The following is a 13463-nucleotide window of genomic DNA, read 5'->3' on the forward strand; positions in this document are numbered from 1 at the left end:
GAACTGTCCAACATTGAAAAATAAATGTCATAAGTCCTGTACTATTTAGTTAGTGTACTATTAGTTTGGTTTTCTTTCTCTTAAAAAAAAAGCTGACATTTGGGGAGGATGATTTAACTTTCATGTCAAACTTTAGATTGTTTTCTTAACTAAAGAAAGAAAAAGTGGGCTGGGGTGATGGCTCAGTGAGTGACGCTCAGCACACAAGCATGGGCACAGAGTGTCAGTCACCAGTGCCCACTTAAAAGCCAGGTGGGCACTGAGGCCTGCCTGTAATCTCGGGGATCAGGAGATGGAGACAGGGGATCCCCAGGGCAAGCTAGCTGGCTAGACAAGCCAAACCGGTGAGCTTTGGATTCAGTAAGAAACATTTCCTCAGGAATTAAAGTGGAGAGCGATTCAGTAACACTTACCATCAGACTCTAGCCTATTGTGCACACAGAGGCATGTGCACCCACACACATGCACACACTCATAACCATGTGCACGCACATGGAGAGCAAGGAATGAAGAAAAGGAGGAGGGGAAGAAAGACAAATGGAAAAAGCAGAATGACTTGGGCACCTCTGATGCACATTCTTGCAACGTCCCCACCACTGGAATGAGCATGTCTTCATGAGATGTCTTCAGTAGCCGAGCCAACAAGGGGATGCCCCCAGCTTTACGGATGGCTTCTTTGTTTGAGTGACTCTTACTACAGCTCCAGAGCGCCAGGGCCCCACAGCGAGCCACTTCCACATCTCTGGTTTCATACAGGCTCGGCTGAGTCAGTTCTACTGAATTCTGTCCACAGTCCAATAGAGCAACCTACAAGAATAGATGTATATAATGAACACAGCCATCTTTTCTATTTTTTACTACTTGAGTGTGTTTAAGTGTTTGTGTGTGTATGCATGTGTGTGTGTGTGTGTGTGTGTGTGTGTGTACATATATGTGCATGTGTGTACCCATATGAATGTGTGCTCCTATATGGATATGTGCATACCAATGCACATGTATGCAGGTCAATGGACAACTTGCAGGAATCACTTCTTTGCTTCCATAATGTGGATCCTAAAGATTGAACTCAGGTGGCCAGGCTTAAGAGCAAGTGGCTTGACCCATTGAACCATCCCACTAGCCCAAACACAGGAGTCTTTCAAATAAAAGAGAATCTATCCTTCGGTAGCTACTGGGTAGTTACCAAGATTAACTCTGTCAAAAGTAAAACTATTTTAAATAATATGTTTAGACTAAACTATAAACAATAGAAACAAAGAAACAAAACATTCCGTACCACCTCCTTCTGGATCAGGGGGCTCTTATGTTTTCTTCCTTTGAGAAAGTACCAAGATAGCATTTTCTTAGTACAGCTCCAGTATTTATAATAAAATTATTTGTAAATCAGGCATAGTGGTATATACATACCTATGATCTCAGCACTCAGGGGTCAGAGGCAGGATTGTGAATACAAGATCAATCTGGGCTAATACATTTAGGGCTAGCCTAGACTGTAGGGCAAAACCTCTTTACAAGCAACAACAGTAATAATACTATCATAACCCACATTATCACTGCCAGTATGTCAGAAACCCAAGCTCTCCAAAGCCATTAAGACTTTTCAAAGCTAGTTGGATGGCTTATACCTCTCAGAACCACAAGGGGAGGACACAGCTTTGTACACATGCTAACTGAACCCATTAAACTAAATTGCCAGGGTCCTCTTTTTCTCTTTGTAATGACCAAAGTCACCAAAGACATTAAGGGAAATCAATTTACTAAAGGGACACAGCCACAGGTCAGGGTGCCCTGGGAAGGAATTAAAGCCAGGCCTTCCCAGATGCTGCCACCTGTCATTCTTCGGGCTCACAGTCTTTATCTGGTAAGGCAGAAATCACTATTTACACATCTACTCTTTCTTCATGCTCTGTTGACCAAACCCCATGATTATTCACCACATAGTCAAAACCACCAATGCCAAATTTAGAAGGGAACACCCAATCCTAAGCAGGGTCTCAATTTCAATTCCAAATTCTTGGTTTATTTAGCTAGGTGTCAAAGGACAGTGGAGTACGGGCAGGGGAAGTCAAGGAATATGGCCACTGCTTTCACCTGTGAACCACAAGAGGCGATCACACACAGAGAGAATTCTAAGATGGTGGGTTGTGCACAGGGCAGAAGAGCCCTGCAGTGTCCGTCTGTCATCCTCATGATCCCTCTAAGTCCACACTACTTAACTCCGCCCACTCCTTGGATAAGGCTCTGTAGTGAGACGCACACCCTCTGTCTCCGTCTCTACTCCAGCCCTCCTACCATGGATCTGGCCATATGAAACCGGAAGCAACTTTGAAAATTTCCATGTCAGCCTTGGCTTCGTCTTCCTATAGTGCCTCTCCTGGTGTGTCTGTCTACCAAACACCCCCACAGGCCATCAAGCAGCATCTCCCTCCAGCCTTTCCTGACTTTCCCCTTCTAAAACTGACTGCCCAACCTTCCTTTATTTCTCCACCATTCCCAGGACTGGCTGGCTTCAGCTGAACATCTAACATGCACGCAGTACCTTAGATACCTGTGTTCTCCCTGTCTGTCACTTACCACTACTCAATTGTGGTGTACGCATGGTTGGAGATGTACATTTATTTCTGCTCTTTACCCTGCACACACATTCTCAACCCAACTCAGCCATCCAGTACAGACCATTCCTGTTCCTAATTTGGCTGCTATTTCAAATCACATTAAAATGAGAGTCATTATCTTATTAGACTCCAAACTACCAAGCTTATCTCCTACCACAAGCCTCATCATTTCTCCTTCTCTTCTCCTTCCCTGTATCATGCCTCCTCTTCTCCCTACCCCACTTCTTCCTCTGTCACATCTCTCCATCACCCTAGGAATTAAGCCTAGAGTCTCACAGATAGAAGGCGTCTCTCCACTGAGCTACGATGCTGCATTGGTATTTCCACTTCCTATTATCTCTGATTTTGCAGTGGATCCTGACAAGTGACAATATTTTTAAATTCTCTATTTATTTGAAAATTGAGATTGAGCATTCTTTTATGGCCCTTGCTAATATAAATACATGGTCATCATTCTTAAAGACATATTATCCAAAAAAAAAAAAAAAAAAAGACTCCCAGGCCACACATCATGGTGACTAAACACCCAGAGCATCAGGTAGGGCTGTGTAGGTGTCTGTTAGTATTCGAAGATGGTAGTGGTGGTACTCACCAGCTTGGTGATGCCTCCATGCTGCCTTACTGCCCGCCGGGCTCTCTTGAACTTGGCAACGTTTGCTATGGTCTCAGCTGCCAAACACTTGAGACTCTTGTGTGGAGAATCAAGTATATTAACCATAATTGGTAAGCCCCCAAGGTCAACAATATTACGTCTGATTTGAGGATTATAACTGATTTCCTTCAGGATTTTTAATGAACCAATCTGTGGGGGCGGGGGGAGAAAGTGGCAGACGAATGAGGGTTTGATATATACCCAGTGCTTCTTTTTAAAAGGTCTAGGTCTACCTAAAAACCTTCCTCAATTAAGGATTTTAAGAAATAGTTTCCATCCCTGGAGGTTACACACATCCTCTATATTTTTCTTCATTTATGTAAACAGACATTTTTCACTCCAAAAGCACAAGCAGCCAATAGGAAGAGAAAGAAGAAAATGAGAATGAAAAGAAAATGCAGCTAACAGATCATCAACAATCATAGTCATGACAAATGAGACCAAAAGATGTGCTAGACACCCAGAGCTTCCAAGAGAGCTGTGAGAGGACCCCGGGCTTTTCAACCATTGTGACAAAGTCCTTACCTTGCATTTGACTTCATCTGTATCAAGTAGATTTATTAAGACTTCAAGCCCTCCAACATCTCTAATTGCCAGCTGACAGGTCTCTTGAGCTAAGTTGAAATCCTTCATGGAACACAAGGCAATCACCGTGGCTGTCTGATTTCCCCCCTAGGAAGATGCAATGCCGTAGAAAGGTTAAATAAAGCCACATTCCCATACAGGCGAATCCACAAGCTAGGAAATGTGTCTCCCCATACACAGCACATAAAATTTTTAAAAGTTCTCTGAGTGGGTTATAATTTGTTAAATGAATTATGGTGAGCCAAAGCATGAAAAAGCTGTACAGAGCATCATAAAATGTTATTCCAATTAAGCGCCAACATTTACAGTGGGACTCCTTTAAACAGCTACAACATTGGATGATATCAAGGCATTAAAGAGAGCCCAGGGGCACACCTTAAGAGAGTGACTGACGGATGGAAGTTTTATGTTGAGGTAGTAAATGGTCCCCCCAGTTCTTGATTAGTGCACTGGGCAACACAATCTACATCTGAAAATTTCTCCTACTAAGATTGAGAAATGCATGCTTTTGGTCTTTGTCCAGTTTTCTGACATATAATTCTTAAATCTTTATAATCTTGAAAGTGATAACTGTCTTTTACATGCTATTATGCTGGCTGATGTCCTCTGTGGTCAGGATTCTGACTGTCCTCAAGAGGGTAAAGAACCCTAAGGGTTAGGATTTTCAGCTCTACTAGTTAGCTTTGGGAAGGCCTTAGGTTAAGTTGATCACAAATGGCCAATAATTTCATCAATCAATCTCCATAAAAACTCCAAAGAACATGGTGTTCCTGGGGAGAGTAGAGTTTGCCCAGAAAGGGCCTAGAAGCCCTTGCCCAATACAGCTCTTCCTGGGCGTTGTAACATTCTTTGTAATAAGCCAGAATGCTGATTAGTTTTTTATCAAGTTTATACAAGCTAAGGTCATCTGGGAAGCAGAAAACTCAATTGAGAAAAATGACTCCATCAGATTGGCCTGTAGGCAAGTCTGCGGTATGTTTTCTTGATTGATGATTGATGACTGATGACTGATGATTGCTATGGAAGGGCCCAGCCCACTACCTGTGGTGTCTCCTCCCCTGGGTAGGTGATCCTGGGTTGTATAAGGAAGCAGGCTGAGCAAGCCATGAGGATTAAGCCAATAAATAGTATTCTTCCATGGCCTCTGCTTCAGTTCCTGCCTCTGGGTTCCTGCCTTAAGTTTCTGCCTTGACTTGCCATCATGGTGGACGCTAGGCTGTAATAAACCTTTTCCTCTCTGAGATGCTTTTAGTCATGGTATTTATCACAGCAAAAGAAGCCAAGCTAGAACAGCCAGTGAGCATCTTTTCCTGAGGCCTGGGAGCTGTTCTAGAAAGTTCATCAAACTTGATGGGAGTGTTGTGAGAATGCTCTTTATAAGCAGTGAGAAGCAGGGGGCATAGCTGGCCTTGTCATGGGCATCAGCATGAGGAGGGCCATTTTGGACAGCCTCCATTGGAGCCACCCACAGTTTCAGAAGAGGCCTCCATTGCTGAAGAGTTGCTTGCTCACCTGTGGGGAAAACCCTCACACTCTTTGAAGTCACACAAGTCTTCTATGTTGACTTTCGGTGTGACCATAGAGGGAGAAAAATTATTTTTCCTTCATGTACGAACATGGAACAGTCTAGAACAGAAACACTGGGGAGACCGCATGGAAAGCAGCAGACCAGCCGGACTTAGATTAGGTGCAGGGAGGGCTGTGGGGAAGCAGAACTTGACTCTGGGGATGTGTGGCCCAAAGGAAAAAGAAGCTTCGTGTCTGCGACTGACTCAACGGCCTTGCAGAGCAAATGGCAAGACTTGTCACAGGTGGAGGGCAGTGACAAACTGCCTTTCTTCAGAATTAAAAACAAAAACACCTGGGAGATGAGTGTGGCAAGGGGGACCTTGTTTCCATGAAGGGCTCAATGCCAGTGTGGAGAGGGTTAGTCAGCATGGGTACAGCTTCTCTCTCCATGGGATGCCCTTTGCCCCTGGATACAGCAAGCAGGCCATTACCAGATGCCAGGACCTGGTACTGGATGAATTCCTAGCCTCCAAAATGGTGAGAGATAAATGTCTTTTTTTAAACAAGTCCTGATATTGTGTCAAAGCTTCATAAAGCAGACCGACAAATGTAGAAAATAGAGAATATGAACACTGCATATCTACATTAAAATACATATTTATGATACATTTATGTTTTCTACCTATTCATATTTTAACATATAAATGTGAAAACTGGCAATTAAAGATGCAGTTTTGTATAATGGATAATACTTAAAGGCTACACAGAAATGGCAAACATCAGGCTTCCTCCTTCATATCTCACACAGGCATGTACACAGTTCCTCTTATGTGAAGGTAATAGTTTATTACTTTTAATACCAAAAACTAAGAAGGGATTATTTAAAGGTATAAATCAAAAGGCTAAGAGGTGAAGCTTTAGATTTCTGCTTTCTTATTTGTCCTAAGAAAATGTCCTGCACTTCTTTAAAGTTAATAGGTGGTGACGTCAATGCCGCTGGCCATGTTTCCTCCCTTGAGGTAATCCACACTATCCTTGTATAAAGAGGAGGTTTAGAATGGCAAGGGCAGTTCACCACCTACATGTAAACTGTATTGTTTTATGGCTTCGAGTCTCTTTCTCCTGACTGTCAAGAGAATTGTAGGCACCATTTACCCAGAGCTGGCTTTAAGGTGTGAAATAGTAAGTCCTCATCATTGGGTTAAAAACTCCATTATTTGAGGACACAATACTTTCTGTTCTTTATCTAGAAAAGAAAGGCAGGAAAACAATCAATAACTACAAAGTTATACAAAATGCATGTCATCCAGTCCATCATCGGGTAAAGCAAGCAAAATAATACACAGAAAGGGGAAGACAGGTAAGGATGGAATTCCTCCAACGAGTCTGTAAATGTTTCCATGGCTAAAAAGGCAGCAGAACATCTGAGAACAGTCTGAAGGCTCCGCACAAGTTTCTTCTACTGAGTGTTTGGGAATTCAAGCTCAGAACTGTAGATGGAAGGAACCCTTCAGGGAGAGGGTTCAGACTTGGTCATGGCCTCAGAAGAGCAGGTGACAGGGGCCAGGGTATCCAGCCACTGTCAGAGCCTCCTCCCATCCCAGGATGTCTTCAGGATCCAGAATGCACTGCGGGGGGCGTTCTTGGCTGCACATGATCCAGGTTTTTCTGGACTGCTGTTTTTCTTTTCTTTGGTGGAGCTTTTGGGTTTGCCTTCAGCACAGTCTTTGGGTGCTCTGTCCACCTCCCTTCCTAGCCTCGCTTCTACTTTTGAGTTTCATGTCACACTCACACTCCAACAGCAGCACATGTAGTTTTAAAACCCATTATGATAGCAGGCATCCAAAAGGTGTGATCTTATATTTTTCTGAATTATCTATCTCTAGATCAAAGTCAGAATCAAAGGAAAGATTCAGATTTATTGGTATGAAGTTAGAGCCTTATAGACAAAAAATTCTGTAAATCAGCTTTTTCTGAAAATCTGGAAACATATTCATAGGCTTGAGGGATTTTTTTTTTAAGAACAGTTTTATATTAGGAAAAGTTAGTTTTTCCACATTTCAGGATTTCCTTCGACTCTTGTCACTGACCACACTCCCAAAAGGATTATAAATCTTTCAGAATGAATACCAGAAGACGGGAGCCAAAACATCCAACATACAGAGCCACAAATGTTGGCTATTGCCATTCTTCTAAATACCAGCCGTGTAAAGGATCCTGAAGGCTCATCCTGCTTTGTCCAGACTCCATAAACCTCTAGCCGGGCAGAAGCTGCACACCTTTGTCTCTTTACAATTGCATCTGCCGAGAACGTCATTAGTTGCCAATACTTATTTTCACGTTTTATCACACACTTGCATCTGTGGAGTTTTAAAAGCTGAAGAAAACATAGTAAAATATATTTTACTAGCTTCTGAAGGGTTTTCAGAAAAGTATCCCATAAACTTTTCCATTTCTGAAATGAATACAATTCTTTTGCTGGTTGTCTTCCGGCCCTGCGCCTCCTCACACGTCTCCAGCCTCCATCTTCTGTAATTCATATTTCTTTCTTCAACCAGGAAGTATTTGTCCACTGTCCCAACCAGGCTGCAACATACAGAGCTAAAAAAAATGCCCCTCTCCTCTTTTCTCTCTCTCTCCTATCTCTCTATGTCCCCTTAACCTCTTTGCTTTTCTTTAATATAATTTTATTGTGAATGTTATATTGCTTTTTATTTGTGTTGGTGAGGATTGATATGGCCTTTCTCATACTAAACATAGACTCTAGCTACAATTCCAACCCATGTTTTGGTGGGACAGACAGATGTTCCACCCTGGTCATGGAAACTGCCAATCAAGTCATTCTGCATTTTCACATGCATGAAAGAAAAAATAATTGCTTTTATCCCCTTACAGTGAGTGAACTGTTAGCCTACAGTAGAAGCTTGAGTGAATTAATGCTTTATACAACATTGCTTTTTCTGCATGTGTATGGATGTTCACTTGTGTGTAGGCCCTCATGTGTGTGCATGCATGTGGAGGCCAGAAGATGACATTGTGTGTCTTCTTCTGTCTCTCTCCATCTTACATATATTGCACCAAGGTCTCACACTTGATTTTGCAGCAAGGTCTCACACTTGACTTTGCCAGTTCATATACTCTGGCTCACCAGTTTGCTCCGGGGACTCACCTCCCACATGCTGGGAATATAGACAGGTCCCCAAGCTTGTCTGGCATTTACATGGATGCTCTGGAGCCTGTCTCCAGGCCTCACACATGCACAGCAAGGGCTTACTTTCACTGAGCCACCACCCTGCTCAACATTCCTCTTTGAAAGGCAGAATGAGACAAAGCTATTTGTCTAAATAATAAACTCTTTGAAATCAGAAATGTAATACTATCTGCAATACAGTGCAGTGCCCCCTCTCACTGTCTATGAGGAAGAAATAAGCTTTCAATATGTTGAGATAAATAATATTCTTCAAGCCACTTGAGATCATTTTGTATTCTTTGGTTAGCATGCTCACTATTTGTCTGATGACAAGCATTAGATATGTGTGAACATAATCAGACTTGATCCCAGACTTCCTGGAATGCAGGGGGGTTAATGGAAGAGAAAGAGTTTTCATTTTTAAAGCCCACATGAAATAAATAATAAATAAATAAACTTTGTTTAAATGTTTTCAAGTTAAAAAAAAAACAATCACATTGAAATGAATCAAACTCAAAGTCTCCAAATCTCAAAGAATTTCTTCTATACAGTTAGAAGGAATGAAATTTTGGCTGAAAAGTACCATAAGGCAGAAGCATGGGCAACACAGATACATCTAGGCCACCCTCACGTGGAGGACGGATGCCTAAATTAGAATCTGTGTGGAAAGGAGGACATTCCCCCGGTAGCAGCAGAGGGCACATGGTATATGTAGAGAAGCCCCGTGTGGTGCGGAGCATGGCCTAGTCAAGGGTTCTTACAATCAGTGTTAACTAATCCTGAGTGATAGTGTGGGACACAGTGAGTCAAATCCCAAGTGAGCAACCACAGCTCCTGTCCAGGGGCCAAGCTGAAGATTTTAATCTTTAATATTTGAGATGGGGTCTCCCTCTGTAGTCCTGGCTGGCTTTCAACTTCTGACCCTCACACATCTACTTCCTTAATAACGGGACTATGCTGTGTGCCACTATAGCTGGATGGATTTTAATCTTTATTACAAGATTGGCTAGGATGAGCCAATGACATTTCTAAAAGATCACCCCAGCTATGGGAGTTCCCAGCTGGAAGAGGCAAGTGTGGACGTGCAGAAACATTTGGCTTATTGCAAAGTTTCTGAGAAAAGAGGGAGCCTAGAGTGGGAGGCTGAGATGACTCAGCCTGCACCAAGGGGACTTTGGAAATGAAAGTTCACTGAATTTTTCCTTGTTCAGGAAGGGATACTATAAGATCCTCATCGGCGCTTATTGTCAGGGACCCCTTGACCCAGTGAGACAGGGAGGAAGACAGAGGTCTGATTCCCACCCCCAGACACCTCTCTTTTACCATCCCCCACCACCTGCAATCAAGAAGCAGAGGGATGCCGGGTAAAGAAGCCACATGGCCGTCACCACACATTCAGCTGGCCTTGGATATTCTCAGCATTTTCCCTCCAAACACACCACTCAGAAATCAAGAAGAGTGAAGCCCTTCCAGTGTCTGCTCGTTAATGATGACAGAGGGCACAGTGCCCAGCAGGCAGAGCTTGGAGGCCTCTCCCAGGATCAGAAATAGCAAAAGGTATTCAAGAGACTGGCAAGGATCAAGTGAGCCAAAGCAGTAAAACTCCATTGCTTGGCCTTCTGTTTATTTGCAAATCTATTTCACACTGATGAGCCAGCACTCGTAAACCCAAGACTCGACTGAAGCCCAAGGAAAAAGAGAAAATACTATTTTTTTAAGGCAAAAGAAAAGTGTGTGTGCGTGTGCATGCGTGTGTGTGTGTGTGTGTGTGTGTGTGTGTGTGTGTTTAATGAAAATTAGAGTCAAGCTGTCACTGCAGAAGCTTACAAAGTTTTTACTTAAATTGGGTAAGCATCGATGCAAGGATTCCATGTGCATTCCTTTAAAATAGCTGTGGGACATTTGTGCAAATTGACAGTTTATTGGAGCATTTTAGTGACTTGAATGTGGAAAATTTTGTAGCAAATGTAATTGCCTTCCTAAAAAGTTATGAGAGAATGAGTTTAATAATTACAATATTTAATAAAATAGTTCAGTAGAGTAGCTATACACAAGGATAACATTTAAAATGAATGTCTCTGCGTCCATATCCCCAGAAAAATAAAAAAAAAAAATGGGTAGTATGAAAAAAAATCCCCATACTGGTATTAGTAAAAAAAAAAAGTCTATAAATAAATCTCATGAAAAATGTTTGCTATATATAGGGGAAAGCTAGGGAATTTATTGAAGTACAAATGTTACTAAATCAATGGGAGGGTCACACCAGCTTGCATGAGAGGACTCAATGTTTTGTAATTACTTAACAGTAACTTACAAATTCATGTAAATCAATCAAAATCCCAAACTTATTTACTTTTTTTTTTTTTTTTTTTTTTTTTTTGGTTTTTCGAGACAGGGTTTCTCTGTGTAGCTTTGCGCCTTTCCTGGAACTCACTTGGTAGCCCAGGCTGGCCTCGAACTCACAAAGATCTGCCTGGCTCTGCCTCCCGAGTGCTGGGATTAAAGGCGTGAGCCACCACGCCCGGCCTTATTTTTTACTTTTTAACATGAGTCTTAACTCATTACAAAGATGATCGGGAGCCCAGCATAGCGGCATCTACCAATAATCCCTGAACTCTGAAGGCTGAGACAGGAAGAGCAGGAGTTTGAGGCCAGGCTGAAAGCTGAGACAGGAGAATCATGTCTCAGGTTTGAGGTCAATTTGACCTATACAGTGTGATCCTATGGCAAAACAACAACCAAAATATCAGAAATGGAAACACACAAAAATTAGTTTTTAAATATTTAAGACAAGCAAATGTGGAGAGACATGAAAGCTATACAACATGGAACCAGCCTGGCACCAACTAAGTAAAGCAGATGGATTCCTTCAGGGGTGACCTGTCTTCAGTGGTGGCACAAGGCCACTGGAGGGCAGAGTAGATGAGCCTAGAGTCTGTGTTGACGACTAACAGAGCAAAAAGCAGTTCGATTCTTGTCTTTAATACACATCAGTGAAATCCAAATAGATTAGATCTGAATCTATTTTTAAAATCTAAAAAAAAAAACAAAAAAACAAAAACAAAAAACAAAAAAAACCTATAGGCTTCTTGTATCTGGGTGGGCATATGTTTCTCTAGGCTTGAGAAACTGTCTTGTGTGGTTCAACTGGAGGTATTCTCTAGGCCTTCACGATAGTGCTCTATACAGAGGCAGCGGATGACTACAGGGAACAGTGTTTTCTATGCACAGAGGGGCACTGCACTTGTGAGCTCGCAGCAGCTGTGACAACATACACAAGACCTACGCAAGCTCAGATCACACTAACTACCAGCCTGGAGATGGGAGGTCGGCACAAAGCACCACGGCTAGCTAAGGCACTGTTGGCAACTGATGGATGCTGGGAGAAAGACTCTGTTTTCTTTACAAGTGCAGCCCTTGGTGGGTTGACCGTGCTCCAAGTGAAAGAGCGTATGGGCAGCACAAACCGTACTTGATGGGTCCAAAAAATGAAAAAGGACATGAAGTTGTGTGGGTAAAGAAGAGGGGGTGGATCTGGAAGGAGTTGGTGGAGGAGTGAATATGATCAAAAAACATCGTATGAAATTCTCAAAGAAATAATAAGACTGAGAAAAAAGAAACAGAATAAAATAAATTTGAACACACACACACACACACACCCCTGTCTACCAGAAGTAAAATATTCCTGTCATCCTTGACTAGCCTTGGAAAACATTTCTAGCTTCTACTACACAAAACTCATGGGCCACACTGAACAGGCTAGATGCTTATTAATGAAGCAAACAGCAGATAAAAAGATATGTGAAACATTGACAGAAAACATCAGCAGCCTGAAGAGTAGTCCAAGGGTTAATTTGCATCATCAAGAGTAAAACACCATATAGAACAAAGGGTGAAGATATGATACATTAATATTAAAAATGCTGATTGGCAGCCTTCTTACTGGCCAGTAATATGAAATCTCAAAGAAGACGCAATGTTCTCCCATCAGAACTGGATGAAATAAAAAAAATACACAAAGCTACACAGAGAAACCCTGTCTCGAACCCCCCCCCAAAAAAAATACTGAAAATTAATGAGAACTTATAGCAATAGATTTTAATCCTGGATGAAGGACCTCATTGACTCGGGAATATTTTTAAAGACTGTCAGTATCTAGATCCCATCCCAGACCAATTCCACCAAATCCACGGGAACAGCCACCAGAGCCTCAGGGCCTGCTGTTTCCTTTTAAGACCCCTGAATGATTTGACTCTGTGACGAGAGCTGAGAACATTAGTTTGTTGCTGCAGAATGCTGACATGTGCTTATTACAAGGAGAGGAATACTTTTCTGTAAACTAAGGTTAATCCTGTCATTGGTTCCCTTTAAAAGGAAAAAAAAAAAAAACAAACAAACACAAGCCTTCTCAAACTTCAGGGTGCACATAGTCTTGCCTTTTGAAAACAACTTTATCGGCTCTGGGGAGGTGGTTCAGTCAGCAAAGTGCCTTTTGCACAAGCCCAAGAACCTGAATTTAGAAGCCCAGAACCCGCAGGAAAAACATGTGCGGAGCCTGTAACCCCAGCACTGGGGCCAGGGGGAGACCATTGGAACCTTGGAGCTCACTGACTAGTAAGTGTACTGAAATCAGTGAGCTTCACACCAATATGAACACATCCATACAGCACATACACTCACAAAAATAAAACTTTGTTGGGATAAGTTGATATACAAACATTTGTACATATTGTGTAATATATATATATATATATATATATATATATATATATATATATATATATATATACATGATTTATGTGGGTGCCAGGATGGGTCCAATTTTGGGTCCTCATACTTATGAAACAAGTGCTTCATCCACTGACTGATTTCCCTAGCCCAAGCCTCTTGAATTTTTAAGTACAAGTACACT

At 42.1% G+C, this 13463-nt stretch overlaps 1 protein-coding gene across 3 annotated transcripts in view; it reads right to left on the reverse strand.

Moving 5' to 3' along the window:
* The window catches only part of Odad2 (outer dynein arm docking complex subunit 2), a 151988-nt gene that overhangs the window by 94401 nt on the left and 44124 nt on the right, over positions 1–13463 (reverse strand). For all 3 annotated transcript variants that reach the window (XM_059263752.1, XM_059263753.1, XM_059263754.1), the window contains 3 exons: positions 3793–3939; positions 3208–3417; positions 565–807 (listed from right to left, as the gene is read on the reverse strand). In XM_059263752.1, the coding sequence (XP_059119735.1) occupies positions 565–807; positions 3208–3417; positions 3793–3939 (600 nt within the window). The remainder of the gene's footprint in view (positions 1–564; positions 808–3207; positions 3418–3792; positions 3940–13463) is intronic.

Source organism: Peromyscus eremicus, chromosome 5 (assembly GCF_949786415.1).
Source record: "Peromyscus eremicus chromosome 5, PerEre_H2_v1, whole genome shotgun sequence".
Taxonomy (NCBI): domain Eukaryota; kingdom Metazoa; phylum Chordata; class Mammalia; order Rodentia; family Cricetidae; genus Peromyscus; species Peromyscus eremicus.